This window comes from Heterocephalus glaber, unplaced genomic scaffold (genome assembly GCF_053883595.1).
Source record: "Heterocephalus glaber isolate CG9 unplaced genomic scaffold, H.glaber_assembly_v1.0 deba00001698, whole genome shotgun sequence".
Classification (NCBI taxonomy): Eukaryota; Metazoa; Chordata; class Mammalia; order Rodentia; family Bathyergidae; genus Heterocephalus; species Heterocephalus glaber.
Window position 1 is genome coordinate 2,054,644 of NW_028258419.1, and position 23,159 is coordinate 2,077,802.

The 23,159-nt window shown below is 36.7% G+C and overlaps 1 protein-coding gene across 2 annotated transcripts in view; it reads left to right on the forward strand.

Annotated features, from left to right (window-relative positions):
• Helq (helicase, POLQ like) overlaps positions 1–23,159 on the forward strand; it is a 48,774-nt gene that overhangs the window by 12,928 nt on the left and 12,687 nt on the right. For both annotated transcript variants that reach the window (XM_004872334.4, XM_087199334.1), the window contains exons 6-15: positions 2,653–2,750; positions 4,272–4,370; positions 6,473–6,618; positions 8,256–8,495; positions 12,007–12,148; positions 13,920–14,024; positions 16,322–16,544; positions 16,716–16,873; positions 18,954–19,052; positions 21,743–21,916. In XM_004872334.4, the coding sequence (XP_004872391.1) occupies positions 2,653–2,750; positions 4,272–4,370; positions 6,473–6,618; positions 8,256–8,495; positions 12,007–12,148; positions 13,920–14,024; positions 16,322–16,544; positions 16,716–16,873; positions 18,954–19,052; positions 21,743–21,916 (1,484 nt within the window). The remainder of the gene's footprint in view (positions 1–2,652; positions 2,751–4,271; positions 4,371–6,472; positions 6,619–8,255; positions 8,496–12,006; positions 12,149–13,919; positions 14,025–16,321; positions 16,545–16,715; positions 16,874–18,953; positions 19,053–21,742; positions 21,917–23,159) is intronic.

The following is a 23,159-nucleotide window of genomic DNA, read 5'->3' on the forward strand; positions in this document are numbered from 1 at the left end:
CTCCAAAATTTGTTTTAAAATTTTGACAGCAGATTGTAGCATTTTATAATCATTTATTTTAACATTATTTATTGAACACCACTGTGTGCCAGCAGGTACTATTTTAAGTGCTAGAGATAACAGAATAAAAGAATAAGGTACTATACCTGCCTTTAGCCTACATTTTAGTGAGTGTGAACAGATGATAAGCAGATAAACAAGAAAATATAGGGTATGTCAAATGTCATAAATTCTATACACCTTAAAACAGGGGAAGAAGAAAAAAAAAGGAAGAGGAAATAATCATCCACTTCTCAAATTAAGTGTACACTGACTGTCTTTGTCTTAGTTTTTCTTTGGTATCTGTTTATTCTTTTTTCTTTGGGTGTGGAAGCATTGTTCTCTCTAGGCTTTCACACTGCTTCTGTGTAATTCTGCCTTAGCAATGAGAGATAGACAGCACATCGTATTGACTGAGGACAGACTCAAGCTAGATCCGAATCTTGGCTCACTGTCCTAGGTGCATGGCCCTGGGAGGTCTTATTACCTGTTCCTGTTTCCTTCGACGTCACATATGGGTTACTGGAGTCAAGCCATCTTCACTGACTTGCTGCAAAGATGGCAAGAGTTAATCTTTGTAAAGCATCTAACAAGGTACCCACCACGTAATGGACATTTGTTTGCTGTTGTGTAACTTTGTCCTTTGGTTACCAGTGCCTTACACTTAATAGATAGTTGAATAAAATTAGCCTGTTTAGTTTTTCCTTCTTGATTTTGTTCTGTACATCTCTTTCTAAGCTTACTCATTTTATGCATTGGTGCTACAGTAAATTTATCATGGTCTGATCCCTTGTTTCCTACAATTAATTGCCATCCATATTCCTGATTTTAAGTACTTCCTGTGTACTGCTGGCTCCAAATCTGTACTTCAGGTCACACTTTTGTTCTTAGTAATACCATCTGCCAAGTGGACACTCCTACTGAAGGCTTGGCCAAAGCCTAACTCATTTCCTTCAGACCCATTCTTCTGCCTGAGTTCCCAGCCACCACTCAACAGCCAGCCAGCCAAGCCAGAATCTTAAGATTTGTTTGTTTGTTTGTTTATTTATTTATTTATTTATTTTTGGTACCGGGGATTGAACTCAGGTCTTTGCACTTGTGAGGCAGGCTGCAGAACCACTGGGCTAAATCTCTGGCCCAAGATTTGTTTTAAAGGTTGGGGGTCTCACTGTGTGGGCCAGACTGGCCTTGGACTCGGGTGTTCAAGTAATCCTTCTGTGTCAGCCTCCCAAGTAGCTAGGGAAAGTCTTAACAGTCTTTACTCTTATTCTGTCAATAAACCAAATCCTTTCTGGTTTACCTCATGAATATATTTTAAATTCTCTCCTTCAAGTCTTTCTGACTACTGACTTCCCCCCACCATTCTTTCTCACCTAGACTGCCACAGAAAGCAAACTCTTCCTCTGCTTTTGGTCTTGACCACTGCCCTCTCTGCTCCCAAGCCTGACTTGTCTGTTACAGGTACAGTGATCTTTCCCGGATGCAGACCTATTTAGTGCATTGTACTATTTCTCATTCTGTAATCGCTTCCCTCTATTTGTGTAAATCCCAAAGTTCATAGCAAGGCCTTTCTCGATTTAGTCTTCTACTCTTAACACTAGATTCATTGTCTCCCTTATGGATTGTGAAGGGGCAGCACTTCCCTTTCAGATAACATCCGAATGTGCATTTCTATGTATAAGATAGCAGCATGAAGAAACCTCTGCTAAGAAGGCTGCTTTGGATTTTAATTCAATAGCTAAGTCTAGAAAGCAGCCATCTTTGTACTGCCCATGAAGTCATACAGCTCCATGAGCTTTACACTACTTTTATTTTTAAAAAAGTTTTTAGAAGTTGACAACCTAGTAGCAAGTCTCCTAAAGAACTTTTCATGTGGCAAGAGGTCGGAGCTCATCTAGCCCTGTGTCCTATACTCCACCTCTGTCTCTAGCCTCACTTCAGGAGCTTATTGTAACTCTGCATAAGGATGATCCAGTTAGACAGCAATACACAGATTTATACTCAGATCTTTGCTTAGCCCCCTTAAATATCTTACTTCTTTCCAAGTGTGAATTTTTTTTTCTTTTTTGGTACCAGGAATCAAACTCAGGGACTCATGCTTGCCAGGCAGGTGCTGTGCCACTGAGCTACATCCCCACCCCTCAAGTTTGAAATTTTTGTAAAATTCTAAATAGTGCCTTTCAGGATTAATAGTCTGGTAATGTACAGGTTGGTTATCCTTAATCAGAAAATCTAAAATCCAAAAGCCAAATAGAAAACTTCACTTACATGTAATGAGTCACAGTAAAAAAGTAGATAAACTAAACACTTTGTGTCCAATCCCCTCAGACTGTGTATAAGGTGTATGTGAAACATAAGTGGGTTTTGTGTTGCACCTTGGGTCACCTTCCTAAGATACTATTCCAAAAAGCTGAAAAAGCTGAAATCTGAACCACTTCTGGCCCCACACATTTCCTATAAAGGATAGTCAACGTGTATTTGCAGTTTTCTTACCTTCCCTCCCCTTTCTTTCCCAGATCACTTAGGAAGAATTTAGAGCATTAAAATGTTGCTAAAATTACTTTATGATATAATAACACATTTTACTACTTTGAGGTTTTGTTTCCTTTTTAGAAACAACTCAAATTATTGGTATGAGTGCAACGTTAAACAATGTCCAGGACCTGCAGGAGTTCCTTCAAGCAGAGTATTACAGCAATCAGTTTAGACCAGTATGTATGTACCTAAAGTTTGCACTGTATTGACTTGTTGTGTATTCACCTTAGAAATAAAAGCAGTGAATATGGTAATTTAACATTTCTGTGGAGTAGAAAGGGCATTAATTCCAGTCACCGTGACTCTGCTCAGGTTTGTGTACAGTGGATGTAAACTCTGGGGGCCAGGATCTTGGCTGGGGTCACTCTTGAGTCTGTAGCATCTGGAACAGTGCTTGGCTTCTGAGCCCTCAGGGGACATTTATGGAATGAATTTTTTCATATCTCATTTTTTCATTTCTTATTCTCTAAAGTAAATTTTTCATTTGACTACAGTTCAATGAGACATATTTGGAGTTATTGACACCTTAAAAACTTTATCTGAAAATATTTTCAAATATCTATGCTTTGGTAATTGTAATGCTTTTTTAATAAATTAAGACTTAACAGCCGGGGCTATAGCTCAGTGGTGCATTGCCTGCCTGGCAAATGCAAGGCCCTGGGTTTGATTCCTGGTACCAAAAAAAAAAGACTTAACATAGATTTAAATGTAAACTCCTCAGTAACAGCATTCCCAAATTGCTTAAAGAAAGTAAACAAATATAATTCATTACTTGAAAGTAGCCTGTAATGGACATATACTGCCTGAATGTTCTGTATCAAATAGGTTTTCAAATCACCAAATTTTAATTTGAAATTTGATATGTTTACATTCACACCAAATATATAAATTTTTAAGAAATATTTTCAGGGCCAGGGATTTAGCTCAGTGGCACCGAGCCTGCCTCACAAGCGCAAGGTCCTGAGTTTGATCCCCAGTACCAAAAAAAAGAAATATTTTCAGACCTTAGCACAGTAGACACTATCCATTCAAAAGTGTAATGAGCTGTGTTTATAAACTATTTTTTTCACAAATACTGAAATTGAAAATAATATGGTAGTATTTAGAATTACAACTGGTAACTAACAGAAAATATTAGATCTTGAGAAAAAACAACTCCTTAACAAAGAATGTAAAGACCATAAATCACTTATACTTCTTGTAACAAATACAAAAGTGCCTGGTTTCCTTTTGGATATGTGACTACTTAACTCAAAAATATTTTTTCAAGGATATTAATCCCTATTCTGATTTAAAGGGAAAAAGATGGTTAAAAAAAAAGAAATGATAAAGTAAGAACTTTTAAGTTGAAGAATGTTTAAGATTTAACCATCTCGGGGCCAGGGATTTAGCTCAGTGGTACCACGTCTGCCTCGGAAGCGCAAGATCCTGAATTTGATCCCTGGTACTGCAAAAAAAAAAAAGATTTAGCTATCTCAGAAAAGCTAAAATCTTTGTATGGCTGTCCTTGCAAGAGCCTCTTTTTTTTTTTGGTACCAGGGATCAAACTGGGACCTTGTGCTTGTGAGGCAGGCGGCAGAACCACTGACCTAAATCCCCACCCCTATATAGCTGTCCTTTTTACCTCATATTTTACAAAATTTAAAACTGAAAATAATTAATATATGGTACTAATTTCAAATTTCCTCTTAATTCAGGTTGAATTAAAAGAATATCTGAAAATAAACCATACAATATATGCAGTAGACAGCAAAGCTGAAAGCGGCATGACTTTTTCACGCCTCCTTCATTATAAGGTAATATTGATAATCCTGAAATCTCAGCTTCCCAGACTTTGTGCCCAGGTGTCCTGGGCACCACGGAAGATTCACATAGGTGCCATTGGGTGGTTATACATTTTTGAGAAAAATGGCTGATTGGGGCATGCGTTGGACAACATACAAACTACTGGATCTACATAGCTAGTTCCCTGCTCTCCTTCATTTGTTTTGTTTAGTGCTGAAGATCAAAAGCCTCACATGCTAAGCAGGTGTTCCACAACTGAGCTCCATCCCCACCCCCAGTTTCCAGTTTTAATGTCAGATCACAATATATTCCTTTCTTTGAAACTGGAGTTTTTATATTTTCTGAATGTAAATATCATGTGAAAACCAGTCTGAAATGATGATGGCTGTGTCCAGTCTCAGTCCAAAGATTGTAAGATGCTATCATTGTGTGCACATCCTATTAATGAGCCATTGTGTTATTGAAGAATTAAAATATTTTTTATTCAGATGGCTACTAAATTGGAAGTACTTATTTATGAAGGTGTTGACTAATTAATAAATCTTAAATATTTCTTTTGGCTTTGGGACTCTGTGAACCAAGAAAATCTGGAAACCTCTCCTGTAAATGTTTATTCAATCTGCAGCAAGAACAAAGAATAATCTATAGTCCATATAGTTGATGTATCGGAATAAAAAATGTTAATGACTGCCATTAATATCAGAAGGATCACAAGTTCAAGGCCAGCTTGAGCAACTGAGTAAGAACATATCTCAAAACAAAAAAATTTAAAAAGGAGCCTGGCTTAGGGGTGCACACCTGTAATTCCAGCACTCTGGGAGGCTATGGGAGGAGGATCACAGATTTGAGCGCAGCCCCAGCAATGTAGCAAGACTGTGTTTTAAAATAAAAAAGTTAAAAAGGGGCCAAGGACAAAGCTCGGTGTGAAAGCCCTGGATTCAGTCCCTGGTACTGCAATCACATTTTTTTTTCTGTTTTTGTTGTTGTTGTTGTTGTTGTTGTTATTGTTGTTGTTTTTGGTACTGGGGTTCAAACTTGGGACCTTGTGCTTTCGAGGCAGGTGGCAGAACCATTGAGCTAAATCCCCGGCCCTTATTATTGTTGTTGTTTTTTGGTACCAGGGATAGAATTTGGGACCTTGCACTTTCGAGGCAGGTAGCAGAACCACTGAGCTAAATCCCAGCCCATTGTTGTTTTGTTTTATTATTTATTTATTTATTTATTTATTTATTTAGAGACAGGATCTTGCTATGCAGTTCAGGCTGGCCTTGAACTCAGGGCAATCCTCCTGCCTCAGCCTCCCTGGTGCTGGAATTATAGGTGTGCCTGGCTTCAGTTAAGTTTTTAAAAGGCTGGATATTAAAAAGGGAGAAAGGAATTTTATAACAGGTTTAGAATTCTATAAGATATTTTAAATCTATATGTTAATTTTCAGTAAAGTAAAAGGAACTGAGGAGAATTTTAAATAACTTTACCTTTTTTTCCAAGTTCCTCATGGTTGCATGTTACAAAAATTGTCCTAATTCAGTGTTATAGTATTTTTTGTTTCTGAAAGTATTAATAAATCTGTGTGTTTGAGAACTATTGGTAATAATAAAGAACATATCTTATTTATGCAGCCCTTCAACTATTATTTAGGACAAATCAAAAAAGGATAAATCTGTTTCTTTCTGTGGATTTTTTTGTTCTGCTTTGGTAGGAATGGACATGTAATAGTGTTATCAATAACATCAATTATTTTCACTTCTGTAATTTAATTCACTTTTTTAATTCCTTTTTTTCAAACTGAATATACCTAACAAACAAATCTTTAGCAAATAATCTTAAGAGGAAGGTGAAATTTAGCATTTTGATGTTTAAAATGAGTTTCATCTTTTCTTTAAATGATCAGATTAACTAAATGAGAAGTTCAGAATTATGGGTGGCTTTTTTTTTTGGTACTGGGGATCAAACTCAGGACCTTGCACTTGCGAGGCAGGCAGTGGAACCACTGAGCTAAATCCCTGCCTGAGAATTATGGGTGGTTTAATTTATCTTTCAAATTACAGTGGTAAAAAACAACAGATTTTCATAGTTACTAACTCCCTGCTTCCTACATCTTGTTTTTTTGCAGTATTCTGATTCCCTGAAAAAGATGGATCCCGATCACTTGGTGGCATTGGTGACAGAAGTTATACCCAATTATTCCTGCTTAGTTTTTTGTCCCAGTAAGAAGAACTGTGAAAACGTAGCAGAAATGTTATGCAAATTTTTAAAAAAGTATGTTAATCTTTTATAAATATTCTGTTCTATTTACATCATGAATTATAGGTCATATAGCCTGTTTCTCGAGTACTCATTACTTCTTGCATAACATTATATTTTTTACTGATTCTAAAGAAATTGACCTTGAAGAAAGAAAATTTAACTGTGAAATTCACATTTAAAATAGAAAATTCCCAAGGTTACATTAAAAGAAGGCTAACCAGAGTAAAGTTTTAGATCTGTGATTCAAAACTTTGACAGTTCAGTGAATCACCTTGATTCGCTTAAAAAAATTCCAATGACTTTAAAAATCTCAATGTCCATGTTACTTTTTAGACAAATCAGAGTCTCTGGGAGTGGGACCCAGGCAAGTCCAACATACAGTGAACTAATCAAAGGACTAATCACTGTGGGGACAAGTCATCTTCATCATAACCTTCTCAGGAATGAAATGTCGTAGTTTTTGTTTTCTTGGTCAACTTCACGCTTACACTGTGTGGATGTTTGAGTTTAATTTCCTAAGTACCTAAGAAATTTATTGGTTTGAAATTTTATGATTCTTTAATGTTGGCTCTGTTTTGCCCAGAATAAGTATAAAGTGACTTTAAATACTAATAGGTGAATATTTTTTCTGCATCTGTTTGTCCTCTGTGTTGTTTTACCTTTTTTTCTCACTTCTTGGCTATACACTAGTAAGAGACCATTAACCTGGATTCTAATCTAGTTATCCTCCATCTCCCTTCCCAATCTTACTATCATAGATTTGTCTGCTGTGGAATTAAATTCATTGAATGGTACAGATATTTGGGATAAGATCAAGGAGTTGCTGATTTTGGTAACAGATAATCTTTATTACAGTGATGAATTACCATTGAAGTATTCTCAGTAAATCACTCATTTTCTTAAAATAAGGTATTAATACACTCAGTAAATCATTCATTTTCTTAGAATAATTTAAAGGATTTAGGTACTTGAATTAGTTCTTTTCCTTAAAAAATTTAAAGTGTTATGATACTTGAAGTAATTAGAGATATTAACATTTAGGATATTAATTGAGGTTTCTAAAGTCCTAGTATTTAGATAGTACTTTACCACATAACCGTGTAGTATGATTTAACACGTGTCCATCTTCAGAAAGGAAAATTTATGCCTTGAAATAGAACAAAGCATGCCCTTTAAGGATATATATTGTGGGGAAAAATCAGTCATAACATCTAGAGCAGGAGCCTAAACCTGGTGTCCAAGGATTCATAGGAATTGTGGGAATGAACTTCTATGAACCATCTGAAATTATGCACAATGTTGTATTTTTATTTGAATAGTTGTGTTTTTCATTAGCTTTAGTCAGATTTTTATAGGGTTCTCGAATCCACAAGAAGACCGAGTTAATGAAGTCAGATGGAAATTCCAAGAACATTTTACATACTTATATCAATATAGTACATTATATAGGGCCGGGGATGTAGCTCAGTGGGGCCACACCTGCCTGACAAGCACAAGGTCCTGAGTTTGATACCTGGTACTGCAAAAAACAAAACAAAAAAACCCATATATATAACAGATGTGTACATGGCATCTACTCAGATGAAAATGATAAGAATTTATCACTGTAAAATCAAGAGTTCATGCTTCTCACAGATCTTTTTTTCCAGGGAATATCTGAAGCACAAAGAGAAAGAGAAATGTGAGCTGATTAACAACCTGAGGAGCATCAGTGGGGGCCACCTGTGTCCTGTTTTGAAGCGCACTGTGCCCTTTGGAGTCGCCTACCACCACAGCGGCCTCACCAGTGAGGAGAGGAAGCTACTGGAGGAGGCGTACTCCACCGGTGTCCTCTGCCTTTTCGCCTGCACGTCCACCCTGGCAACAGGGATCAACCTGCCTGCGCGGAGGTAGGGGATGAGGAGCTGCTGGCCAGGCACAGAGCTCGCCCTTCCTAGCTTGCAAGGAGTTAATTGTTATATTCTCAGTACAGGATGAGAAGTTACCAAATATTTGCTCAGTTAATTGCTTTATTTCCTTTAATATTTTAATGAAAAGTAACATTAGACTTTTTAGTATTAGAATGCCATCCTTCTATCCAGTTTTTGATATTAGGGTCTGTAGTTCTCCTTGTGTAGGAGAACTTGGCAAACTTTTTTTTACCATTTTTGTCATCTGAAAGAGTTTATTTAACATTAAGGATTTCCTTGAAACCGTGGAATACTGTTCATAAGACCACTTGCGTCTAATATCTTTTTTTTTGAGGCAGGGTCTCACTATGTAGCCAAGGCTGGTCTTGAACTTGTGGCCATCCTCCTGCCTCAGCCTCCCAAGTGCTGGAATGACAGGCATGTGTCACCACACCTAATGTCTTCTTTAGTACAAATCCTTGATTACATTTTCAGTTATTACCAAAGCTGTAGGCTTGGATGACTGATTTGATATATGATCTTTGTAATTTGATATTGTGAATTTTTTCCTAATAATCACTGCAATAATGTTTTAAAAGTTTTTAATATTTTTTAGTATATATTACACATAATAACTACACTCATCTTGGAGAATTGGTACATATACATATTCCATCTTGATCATTTTTACTCCCCTTTTAAATTTTTCATGAGTATGTTTTTTCTATAGGGTATGCAGTTTTTATATGACTCAATGAGATCACAGTTATTAATTATATCAGGTTCTCTATTTTCTTACTTTTTTTTTTTTTTTTGGTACTGGGGATCAAACTCGGGACCTTGTGCTTGCAAGGCAGGCAAGCGGCACCACTGAGCTAAATCCCCGGCCTTTCTTACTATTTTTGGTTCCTTGGCTATACATAGCTATTACATACTTTTCAGTTTCATTTCTAGAAGTTTTTCTTTTTTGTATTTCAATTTTTTTTTTTTGTACCAAGGATCAAACTGGGGTCCTTGTGTTTGCGCAGCAGGCAGGGAAACCACTGAGCTAAATCCCCGACCCTCTTTTTTGTATTTCAAAACTAGTTAGATAAAGGTTTACTTTAAATATATTATTGCAGAATTGTACTTTCATCAGTGTAATAGGACCTTTTTTCCTTATTTACTGATTTTGCTTTGAATACCATGTCTTATTTTTTGCCAGGTACATTTTTTATTCTTTTATTTTCAGTCTCTGTCACTGACAAATTTTCCACCTTTCAGACAATTGAGAATAACATTGGAAGCAATATATCCTCTTTCTGTTATTCCAGTGGGTTACTCTTAAAATTTTAAGAGTATATCAAAATATTTTTGTAATCAAAATATTTTTCATCACTTTAGAATTAATAGCTTCTCCCTGAGCATAACAGGAGTTGTAACATTTGTATGTTCTCTGCCCCATGTATGTTGCAACTGCCTTGACTTTTTTTAAAATTTATTTTTAAATTTAAAATTTTTTTTGTGGTCCTAGGGATGCCAGACAAGTGCTTTACCATTGAGCTACATGCCCTGGCTCTAGAATTTTAGTTGTAGTTATTTTCATCTTATAAACAATAATTGAATTTACCAGTAGGGCTTGGAACGTAGCTCAGTGGTGCCATGCCTGCCTGGCAAGCGCAAGGTCCTGTGTTTGATCCTCGGTACTGGGGGGTGGGGGGAAGAAATTTACCTGTAAATTTTACTGGTTTTTTGCTTACACTGCCTCTTCTATGCTACATCTTCCTTTTATGATTCATTTTTAAACTTTTGCCATCTTTCAGTAATTGTTATTAAACTCCTGCACCTGGTAATAAAAATATTCATTCTTTGAATAGCTAAAAATGTTTGTACTTTAGCCTCACACTTTAATACTGCACTAGAAAAAGAATTCTAGGCTTAATTATTTTTTCCCCCTTTGGGGGCTTTATAGATGTTGTTCCATGTCTTCTAGGAGCCAGTGTTACTAGTTTCTTTCTTTTTTTTTTTTTCTGGTACCAGGGATTGAACTCATGACCTTATATTTTCGAGGCAGGCACAGTGCCACTGAGCTAAATCCCCAGCCCTACTAATCTTTGTTTCTACATAGATTTGCAGTTTTCTTCTCTCCAGAAGCTTTTAGACCTTTGTTTTTAACCTTGGCACTTCAAGATAGTATGTTATAATAATTGCAGATGTTAAACACATTGACTTCCTCAATCCTCACAGCTCTGGAAAGGAAGGTCACTCATTACCCACACTTTATAGACGGTGTGGCGAGGATAATTAAATAACCTGCCGGGCTTTACTCCCAGCAGTGAGTTTCAGGGCCAACGTTTGACCGCAGGAAGTCAGATTCTGCAATCCCCCAAATCCCAGTTTCTCTGCTTTTCACTCATAAGGCTTAGCACTCAGTAGGTGCTCACAATCTCAAGCTCTGCACCTTTCTGCTTAGAGCAACTTTTGAGGGTTATTTCTTTTATTTCTTTCTCCCATCATCTATCTATTTTCTCTGCTTTTGTAACTTCACTTAGAGCTGAGGTCTCTTAGGTTGAGCTTTCAACTCTCTTTCTTACACATTTTCATCACCTTTACTTTCCATATTTTAAAAAGTCAGTTTTTAGGCCCAGGGACTTAACTCAGTGATTCTACCACCTGCCTCGCAAGCGCAAGGTCCCTAGTTCGAACCCCAATACCAAAAAAAAAAATGTCAGTTTTTAACTGTATCCATTAACTATGTTCATTTATTATTTAGTTTTTAGTTCAATTTTCAAACAAATTTTAATTTTTTTACTTTCCAAGAATTCTCTTTTAATTCACTTTCCTTATAAGTGCTGTTAGTTTTCTTTTAAGTGTTTGGTAATCTTGTCTGTTGAGATTTACAAATAAAAGAGGAGTAGGTTGATTAGTAAAAGTAAATGACAGGCTTTCTCCTGCCTTTGGACAGGAAAGCTGACAACAGACTTCTGTATACTTGAACATGATTGAAATCTTCACTTTGTAGTTCAAAACAGTTGAAATCTGTTCAAACTAATATAAATTCATAAATAAAAATCCATGTGTTAGTGGCGCATGGCCAAATTTTTCATTTATGGAGTATAAAATCAAAAAACTTTGGAGTCTACTGCTACAGTTTGATCAGAGTATTTCTAACTAAGCAGATTGAGTCCAAATGATTCTGGCAGCTACTTATTTTGTACTTTAAGATAAGCCACTTAGCTGAGCTTCAGGTAACTTCCTGAATTTTTCTTTTCTTTTTTGGTACTAGGGATTGAACTCAGGACCTTGTGCTTACAAGGCAGGCGCGATGCCACTGAGCCAAATCCCTGGCCCTTAACTTCCTTATAATGGATAAAAAGGTTACTACTAAGAATTTTATAAGAATTACATGTATTTTCTTATCTTTTGAGATAATATATTATTAAATTAATAACATAGATATAAAGAGTTTTTAAAATAGATGCTATTGCCGTAGGCAGAATGTCATTTTTAATTAATTTTATGAATTCCATAGAGTTATTTTAAGAGCTCCCTACGTTGCTAAAGAATTTTTGAAGAGGAGTCAATATAAGCAGATGATTGGCAGAGCTGGTCGTGCTGGAATAGATACCATTGGAGAAAGTATACTTATATTGCAAGAAAAAGACAAGCAAAAGGTAATGCTCAATCTGGTCAGTTGGGTCCCCTCCCCCCTTAGTCTTTGGTCTATCCCTCATATGAGATCATCTTTTAAAAGCTAATGTTTCTTTAATGTTTTTTTATATGATGCATCCTTCTCCTATATGATAAAAAATTAGGAAGTGCAATTTGAAGATTTTTACATTTCAGTAATGAAAAGTATTTTCCCTATTTATCTTTTTTTTTTTTTTTGAGACAGTCTCACTCTGTAGTTCAGGCCAGTCTTGAACTTACTGTGTATCTCAGGGTGGCCTCAAACTTGCAGCAATCTTCCTGCCTCAGCCTCCCAAGTGCTGGGATTATAGGTGTGTACCACCACACTTGGCTATCTTTTCTGTTTTTGTTAAAATTTAATTTAATTTTATACCATTGTCCCCCTCCCTATCCACAAAAGCTTTGTTTCCATTTTTTTCCTTCTATTTTCACTTTATTTCTTGTCCCTTCATTCCTTTTTCCCTCCCTCTTTCCTTGTTCCCCTTCCCATTTGAACATTTTCTTCCCATTTCTCAATTTCTATTATACATTTCAGTCCTTATTTCCACTTTCAGATTCTCACACCAGAGAAACAATATGGTATTTAAATATGTATGTCTGATTTATTTCACTTAAGAGTATGGTCTGAAGGGGCATCCATTTAGCTAGAAATGTCTCAAGCTTATCCTTTTTTATGGCAGAGTAGTACTTCATTGTATTTTTTAAAAACCACATCTTCTTTATCATCAGTTGATGGATATTTGAGCTGTTTTCAAGGTTTAGCTATTACAAACTGTGCTGCTATGCATATATCACTGTGGTCTGATGTTCTTAATTCTTCTGGGAGGATACCAAGAAGGGAAATAGCTGGGTCCTGGGTCAAATGGAACCTCTAGTTTTAGTTTTTTGAGAAATCTCCACATTGATTTCCATAGTGGTCGCACCAGTCTACACTCCCGCCAGTGTAGAAAAGGGTTCCTTTTTCCCAGGAGCTCTGCTAGCATTTGTAATTGGTTGATTTTTTTTTTTTTCAGTACTGGGGATTGAACTCAGGACCTTGTGCTTGTGAGGCAGGTGCAGCACCACTGAACTAAATCTCCAGCCCCCATTTATTGGTTGATTCTTGATAGAAGCCATTCTTTCTGGAGTAAGATGGAATTTCAGTGTTGTTTTAATTTGCATTTCACAAATGACCAGTGATGTTGAAATTTTTTTTTTTTAAAGTTTTGTGGGGTTTTTTTGGTACCAGGGCTCAAACTCAGGACCTTATGCTTGCAAGGCAGACAGCAACACCACTGAGCTAAATCCCCAGTCCATTGAATATTTTTTTATATATTTATTTATTGTTTCTATTTCTTCATCTGAGAAGTGTCTTTTCATTTTAGATCCAGCTATCTTCTTGATTTTATAAGGATACCTGTTAAATTCTTATTATTTCATCTTTTTAGGTGGTTTGGTTTGGTCTGGTCTGGTTTCTCCTTGACTTTATAAGATTTATGCAGAGTATAAAACCTTTACATGGAACACATTTTTTTTAATTTTATTTTTACATTTTAATATTTATTTATTTATTTTGATACCGGGGAATTGAACTCAGGACCATGTGCTTGCAAGAGCAGGCACGATACCACTGAGCTAAATCCCTAGGCACCATTTTTTTTTTTCAGCACTGGGGATTGAACACAGGACCTTGCACTTTCAAGGCAGGCAACGGCAACCCTATTTATTTTTAATAATAACACAAAACCTAACATAATATTGCTTTTACTTTTGTAGGTCTTGGAGCTAATAAGCAGACCACCAGAAAACTGTTATAGCCATCTTGTTCAGGAATTCAACAAGGGAATTCAAACTTTGTTTCTCTCTTTGATTGGCTTAAAGGTACTTTTAAATCTTACTACTCTTGACTGAGGTAATAAAGTTAAAATTTATGCAAGCTGTAACTGATCCACGTAAACAGACCCTATTTCAAAGGCCCCCCTTTCCTAAACTGAAAAATATAAAACACTGCTGAGAAAAATTAAAGAAGACTTAAGTAAATGGCAAAAGATACCATATGCATGAATTGAAGCATTTAGTTTTGTTCATATGTTACTTCTCAAATGGATCCATAATAAAAATCCATGTGATCCTAATAAAATTACAACAGTTTTTTTTTTGTAGAAATTGCTATATTTTCTCTCTCTCTCTCTCTCTTTTTTTTTTTTTTGGTACCAGGGATCAAACTCAGGTCCTGGTGCTTGCGCAGCAGGCAGTGAAATCACTGAGCTATATCCCCGGCCCAAAATTGCTATATTTTGATGGAGGGACTCAGGACTTCCCGTGACACCAGAGCACCCAGAGTAATTAGGAGACAGGGAACTGACGTGGCCAGAGGACTGTGGTTTTATCATCCTGGCCCTGCATAGCTGTTTCACTCAGATTGTTTTAATAACTCGAGTGCAGCCACAGAAGTCCAGGCAGCAGGCAGCTCAGGAGCCGAGCAGGCCTCCACCCACCATCAGCGCTCCCCACAGGAAGCAGAGCTCAAGCGAGCAGGGCCAGGCCCCAGGAGGACCAGCTGGCAGGGCTCCTCCCATGCCTCACAGTGGAGCTCACAGTGGTGCTCTGCTTGTGGAGGAGGTTGGAATTCTAGACAGGGCTGATAACCAGGGAATCTGTTGGGTTGGAACAGAAGCAGAAGTCAAGTCATCTGGACTGGATGGGATAGGGTTAGAGGGGGAGTAAGGGCAAGATCTTCAATTTGGGCAGTGTGAGGGCAGGAGATGCAGATGAACATCCCAGTGTCCGTCTTCCCGCCCCGTGTCCAGCTTCATTGTCAGCCCCTGCCTGACCTAAGTAAGTCTCACCTTCAGGTTTGCTTAGCCATCACTTCCTCAGGGAGCCTTCCCTGTGCCTGAGTCCAGTCGGTCTGTTGTTTTGTGCTCGTAGGACTGTCTCCTTCCTTTAGCAGAACCTATCAGCTTATAACTGTATTCTTGTTAGTACAGGTGTTTGGCTAATAACATTGCCCCAGCAGAATGAATGACCTGCAGAAGCAAGGCTCCCCTTTCTTTTCATTGATCACTGAGTCCCAGTGCCTCACCAGTCCTTGGCATGTGGATGGTACTCTTGTAGATATCTGCATTACTGAAACTGACCTTGGACTTGGGTCTGGCTGAACTTGCAAGTTGGGGCATCATGAAGAATCCAGCCTTGAGAAATTGCCAGATCAAAGGCACAGGCTAGCCTGGCAGGGTTAAATAGCTATGTTACAAAAGTTTTTCAGGGAGGGATAGAAAGATAACATGCACTGGGTGTGGTGTTACACAGCCTATAGTCCCAGCACTTTGGGAGGCTGAGGCAGAAAGATTGCAAGTTGGAGCCCAACATGGGCAATTTAGTGACTTAGTGAGAACTTGTCTCAAAAAATAAAAAGGGAAATGTGTACTAATAAAAAAATTTAAATTGAGGGAAAATATTGCCAATAAGGCCATGAAAAAAAAGGAAATAGAAAAGTTTAAAAGGGCTTGGGAAAAAAGGGGAGGCTGGGATTAGTTCTGAGGAAAAGCCCTGAATTCAGTCCCCAGTACCACAAAAAATAAGGTAAAGGGATAGAGTAAAGGTTTCATCCCCACCCACCCAGCCACTGGCCTCCCACAGTGTTACCTATAATCAGCCAGGTAGGAAATAGTACAGAAACTACATTGATGATCCACAAACCGAGTATCTGTTCTTGTATGTATTCAAAGTGTAGTTTAGCTTAATTGAATATTACATTAAGAATAATGATTTTTTAAAAGGGAAGAGAGAAGCAATAGAAAAATGTCTGTGCCCCATAATAAGTTTTGTTATTCCATATATGGGTTTAATAACTACTTAAATTATTCAGTTGAAGTATCATCAGAATTGTAAGAGAGCAATGTATTTATTGATTGACCATATTTTAGTTTTACATGCTGATTTCTTTGAAATTGGCTAACAAAAGATTATTCTAATTCAGAGTCAACTCTACATCTGAACACCAAGTAGCATTTAAAATCCCCCTATAAAATTATACATACCACTGATTAGATTTTATACTTATTTTTAAATTTAAGTAGCTTTGCTGTATGGAAATGAGTAATCATCTTGATTAGTGTACAAAATGATGCCTCTAATTAAGGAAAATGCTCCAATTATGTCCTAAATTGTTTCAGATTGCAACAAATCTTGGTGACATATATCGCTTCATGAATGGTACATTTTTTGGTGTTCAGCAAAAGATTTTATTGAAAGAAAAAAGTCTCTGGAAAATAACTGTCGAATCACTTAGATACCTGACAGAAAAAGGACTCCTACAAAAATGCCCTAATCCAGAGTCTGAAGAAGAGTTGCATTGTAATTTTCATATTACCAAATTGGGGAAAGCTTCTTTTAAGGGTAAGATTTTACTTACATCTCATTATAACCTGAGGAAATGTACTAGGAAAAATAGAAATTAAGTTATTCTTTCTTTAAAGTGCCTTTGTAGTTTCATATTAATAACATTACTCTTATAATTTTCACATTTCCCTCCCTAGTAAAGATGGACTATGTTTATCTTTCTTTTAGGAACTATAGATCTGGCTTACTGTGACATTCTCTACAGAGACCTGAAGAAGGGTCTTGAAGGTCTGGTACTTGAAAACCTTCTTCATCTAATCTACCTGACAACTCCCTATGATCTGGTTTCTCAGTGTGACCCTGACTGGATGATATACTTCAGACAGGTGAGAATAGACGATTTTTCAACTTAGCCTTTGCTTATTAAGGATAATATGATTTTTATTTTACCTTTTTTCTCCATTGACAAATACTGTATTTGAAATTGGGGCTTTTGTCTTTCAGTTTTTAAAATAGTCATATGGTAGCAGTATCTTTGGTTTGTTTGACTCAAGCATTACTTTTCTTTTTTTTTTTTGGTAGCGGGGATCGAACTCGGGACCTTGCGCTTGCAAGGCAGGCCGCCGGAACCACTGAGCTAAATCCCTGGCCCCAAGCATTACTTTTCTATTAAATATATTCAAAACAAAATAGATGAAAGGACTATCCCTGGTCCCATTTCCCCAGAGACAGTTCTGCCAAGATTCGTCTAATCCCTACAGTGTAAAGAAAGCAGGAAAAGCTGTAGCTGATGACTGAGAATTTAGTCATCTGAAAGCTGTGTCAGAGCCAAGCATTGTGATGCCCCAAGCCTAAAGATGGTAATCACTACAAGGGGATATTCATTTATGGCCAGTAGCAAGGTGGAACTGGCCCTCTTGTAACAAAACCAAGGCAGGGTACAGCCTATTATGATTCTACTGTGCACAGGTGGACTGAATGCCTGAATGAACACTTAGTAGGCAGAAACAATGTATAGCTTTTTTTTTTTCATCCTAAGGATGGAACCCAGGGCCTTGAGTTTCATGGATGTGCTCTACCACTGGGTTACACTCCTAATCCCCTACTCTGTAGTTCTTAATCTCAGGAAATTCACTTCCTTTTTAATGTCATATTTGAAAATAATTACTGTAGGTGTTTTTTCAAAAAAGTGGTACTATATAATGCAGTTTCTTTCAAGAACCTTTCCCTCTTTCCTCTCTCCCCAGCCATTGCCAGCATTAAGCATCATCACAGTCCATGGAGGCCAGTTCTTATGGCCATGTCTTTAAGTACAGTAATGGAGATATGTTCTAAGAAGTAACATTTAGTGATGGAGATATGTTCTAAGAAGTACATTGTTAGGCAGTTTCATCAGTGTGTGCACCTCAGAGTGAATTTAAATGAACACAGCTATGATGTCACTAGCCTATATCATCTTATCAGGCCACAGTTATATGTATGAGGAGTGTTTGAAATACTCAGTGAATGTTTAAATTTAAAAACATTTATTGCAGCAGAAGACACATTGCCAGTAATGCCTCTCAAAATACTCCTGCTTTGTCTGGGGATTTAGCTCAGTGGTTCTGGCACCTGCCTCGCAAGCTCAAGGTCCCGAGTTCAATCCCCAGTACCAAAAAAAAAAAAAAATACTCCTTCTTCAAGTGCTTCAAGTGCAGTATCCATCCCATCATTCTTGCCACTCTGAAGTAGTTCTAGAAGTCCAATTTCATGAGTATCTTTATAAGATATAATCAGAATATGGTGAATCCTGCTGCCTAGTGCCAGCCAACGAAAAACATTTCCCTTTCCCGGTCATTGTGATTTAGGGGAAGAGACAGAGGTCACCTCTTCCCCAAAATCGCAATGACCGGGAAAGGGAAATGCTTTAAATCAATTCAGGATTGAGGGAGCTACAATAGCACACCTAAAGATGGGAAAGAAGACTTCCGAACTGCTATATAAAGTGGCAAGAGTGATGGGATAAGTGTGTTCAAAACAAGGGGGATTATTCTGAGGAGGATTCATGGCAATGTGTCTTTTACTGTAATAAATTTTTAAAAAATTAAACAGTCATCGTATTTTTCAGTCACACCCAGTATGTGATCTAGTGTTGATCTAGGGTCATTTTGCCACTTAAGACTGATTCCACTAAAGTATGTTATATTTTTTTGGGGTGTGTGTGGTACGGGAATCAAACTCAGGACCTTGTGCTTGCCAGACAGGTGTGGGTGCCCCTGAGCTACATCCCTGGCCCAGTATGTTATATTCTAATGCTGTATTTAAAAAAACTTGTGATACTGCAAATAAATTTATATTATTTTTCATCTCCTTTAAAATTAAAATAAAATCACAAAAATGTGATCTCAAATAGGAGTTTTGGTTCAAATGGTAGATTTTTCTGAAAGTTACAGTTTGATTTTTTAAATTTACTCTTTTCCTGTGCAGATTAGTCAACTCAGTCCAGCTGAGCAAAATGTAGCTTCTCTCCTTGGAGTCTCTGAAAGCTACATTGCGAAGAAGGCATCAGGTCAAGCCACCAGGAAGGTACTGTCATCTTTTTTCTTCCTAAATAATGAACTAAGTTCATTCAGCAAAATTAATGCCATTATATCATCTTCATTAAAACAATGCTAAGTTTCTATTTCATTGGAGTGGAATCTGTCTTATTTTAATTTGCATCTTTTGAATGACCAATGATGTTGAACATTTTTTCATATATTTATTTGCTGTTTGTACTACTTCATCTCAGAAGTGTCTGTTCACTTCAGATGCCCATTTTTGGATTGAGTTTTTAAATTTGGATACCTGATGTTTTTTGAGTTCTTCATGTTCTTGATATGTTCTAGATGTTAGTCCCTTGTCTAAGGAGTAGTTGGTAAAAATTTTTTCCCATTCTATGTGTTGTGTCTTCACTCTTTCAGTGGTTTCTTTTACTGTACAGCATAAACTGTTTAAAATAAGTAGCAATAATTCTTTGACCTTATCTTCCACTTCTTAAAGTTAATATAATTTTCCTTTCATAAAGTGCTTTTTTTATTTTTAATTTGTTTTGTTAATCCAGTTTTCATTGAAACCTAATTATCTTGCTTGCCATTTTCTCCCTGTATCTTTTAAATTTATGTAAGTAATCCTGTTTCATTTTGAAAAATGAAACCTGATGTTTACTTACATTTGAACAGTGCACCTATCTCACACATTGCTATATCATAAAATTAAGCTATCTCATTGAAGCATTCTCATTCTTCCTATTTGTACATTGGCTCTTTTACCTTAGAAATGAGTATGTTGTTCAGATTTTCAAAATGTTGAGTGAAAGCATTTCCTAAAACAGACCTTTTATTAAAACTGGAATGTAAACTAAAAAATCATATTAGTTTGGATTCAGAACCATATAATAAACAGCAAAATCTTATTAGAATAATGCATATCTTTAAACTTAAACCCAGAATTTAATTTTGTTAATTTTTAGTCAATACATTTTGATTAAATTAATAATTAAATGTCTAAAGTAGTAGGGTATGAATTTATCTTAATTATGAATGAGTTACTAGTTTAATATTTAATATTTTAGAGGTAGTATTACTGGAAATTCTAAAGAACATTATATTTACTTGAAATCAAATTGATTTTGCCATATTGAAAAAAGGAGCCACCTCCCAGTTTTAACAAGTCTTGCAAAAGATCTTAAAATTGATATTGTACCATGTAAAAAAGATACCATTTTTCTTGGTTTAGGAAATACATTCTAAACAAAACCTGTATTAGCTCAATTTATAGTTAATAATAAAGGTACATTAAAATTGGAAAATTAAAAAGCTACCTTATCCTACTTGCTATTCAATTCTTATGCTTTTCATCTTAATGCTTTTAAAAAGAGTGATCCAGTATCAGCATGCACAGCCTATAACTTATAAGTCCTTCAGTATGTCACCCTAACTTTCATCTCAAACATTCTTTTACTAGAGTAGAAGATACAGTTTTGGTTCTGGTTTTGGTTTCGGTTTTTGAGACAGGCTGGCCTCGAACTAACAATCCTCCTGGCTGAGGCTTCCAAGTGCACCACCACACTTGGGTAGAAAAACTAAATTTTATATCATATACCTACTTTTTCAAGTTCATTTTTTTCTTTTGATTTTAAGCATGAGTTACTTTCCAAATTAGGTTACACTAGCAATGAAATACTTTTTTTTTTTTTTACAATGAAATACTTTATGCAGTCACTAGACACTACAGGAAAAGCAGGTACACAAAACAGAAATTGTTAGCTACAGGAAGCACTTTTCTCTCATTATTTTAACTTTGGAAACAATTATTTCTCATGACCATGTGGCAGTCATAGCATAATATTTACTCAGTTTACACTATAATAAACTTAACACATTTATCTACATGCATTTGTCTAACTTACAGTCACAGTCATACACATTCCTACTGTAGAAGCACCACCAGAAATTAGGATCCCCCAGGTCCCTCCCTGTGTGTACTGTATTTCCTAGAGCTGTTGTAACAAATTCCTGCCAATCTGAGGCGAAATCAAGAGGAACAGCCTAGGGTGTAGCTCTGCAGCAGAGGCCCTGGGTTCAGTCCCTTACACCAAAATACACAAAAACCAGACAAAACCTCCATCCTCTTCCAGTTCTGAAAGCCAGAGATGCAGAACAGAGGTCTTGCAGCAGTGATTACTGTCAAGGCACTAAGGAAGAAGCCTGCCTCTCCTGCCCTGGCTGTAGGGGTTGCCACCTTTAGGCTCCTTGTCTCACAGATGCCTCTCTCCATTCCAGCCTGCATCCCACATGGCTTCCTGTGTCCTCTCCTCATCCTAGAAGGACACCAGTCATTGAATTTGGGGCCTACTAGTCCTAGGTGATTTCATCTAGAAATCTTTAACTAAATACAGTACATTGCAGCAATCCTGTTCCAAAGTCAAGTTGCATTTTAGGTACTGGGTGTTAGCACTTGAACTTGATTTTTTAGGAGAGCATAATTCAACCCACTGCACTACCTACAGAAGGAAGTTTAATTTAAATTGGAAATAACTTGCTGTGTCTTTTTTGTGGTCAGAAAAATGATAATTTAATGTAAAGTACATATGTTAGAAATCAGATTTGTATCTATGGAATCGTTCTGTTCTTGCCATCCAGCCCTACAACTTCATTCATTTTAACTTTTGTCCAATTTGAATGTAATTTTACCAAGTTTAGCCTAAATACATTTATTTTATGGTCTCTTTCTAGAAAGTAGACAAGGACACTGTCAACAGGCTCTACCTCTCTTTTGTCCTCCATGCCTTGCTCAAAGAGACCAACGTTTGGAATGTGTCTGAAAAATTTAATCTTCCTCGCGGATCTATACAAAATCTGCTCACTGCTGCTGCCTCCTTCTCGTCCAGCGTGTTACATTTCTGCGAGGTAATTCCACTGGAGTGCTAACATGGACTATGTGCCTCTTGTTCTGTTACTGACCTCCTAACTAATCAGCATGTCGTCGCATTGAATTATGTTATTTCTGAGCATTCAGAATTTATTTGAAGTCTACCTTTGTTTATATCTGCTTACAGTGTACTATATACATTTTTATGGTAAAATTATAGAAATTACTAAATCAACTGGAACGCTTAATAGAGAAGTGGAAAGTGCCAAGTTAATCCTACTTTTAGGGCCACCCATTAATAGCTTCAGGTGTTTAGAATTAACTATTAAAACAACTGTTTTCTGTTGCTGTAGATTCTGTGTGAATATCTTTCTTGTGAGCAATGAATGTGTAGGACATTGGCAGAGGGAGTAACCCCTGTCCTGCACCTCCATGTGACTGCTCAGTCTCTGTCCTCCTGACTGCCACACCCAGGGACAGTATTTGCTCCCAGTGTCAGGCAGCTGTGTTAGGTTTCAATATCAGATGTTTATTGTATAAAGTAATTCAGAACTTTATTTTGGCCTTGTCCATTTGGGATGGATTTGTTTAAAGCTCCAATTAAAAATAGATCTTTGCTTAAATAGGGCACAACAAAGTTAACTAGATTTTCCAAGCTAGATAATTTTTAAATTGAATTTATAATGCAAGCCATTGTTTTGGTACATTTACATTTCTTCTAATTGGGTGGTATAGTAAGTAACCTTTTCCATATTTGTTTTCCCCATGAATTCTTTTTTTTTTTTGAGGCAGTCTCATTAAGTAGTTCAGGCTGGCCTTGAATCCACTGTGTAGCCCAGGCTGGCCTCAAACTTGTGGCAATCCTCCTGCCTCCACCTCCTGAGTGCTGGGATTATAGGCATGCACCACCACACCCGGCTCTATTTCCTAAATTTAAATTTTACTTCCTTTTTCCTCTCTTAACTCTCCCTATTCTCTGTATGTATATGATAATTCTATCACATGTGCTAATGAAGGGAGTAAATACCCAAAAATGTTGGACTGAATGATGACTATTAGAGCAGATTTGCCTTTCTAAACATCTTTTACTAGGCTGATTTTTAAGTGTTAATATACATTACCTAAGTATATGCTAGTTAAGCAAATAAAAATTATGTGTAATAATGTATTTTATCAAGTTTTCTGTGTTTGTTGTTTTTTAATAGTATTTAAAGATGCTTTTCCTGAAAGTCTTTCCCTTTGTTTCACTTAGGACTGTGAGGATTTGAGCCTTACCAAATT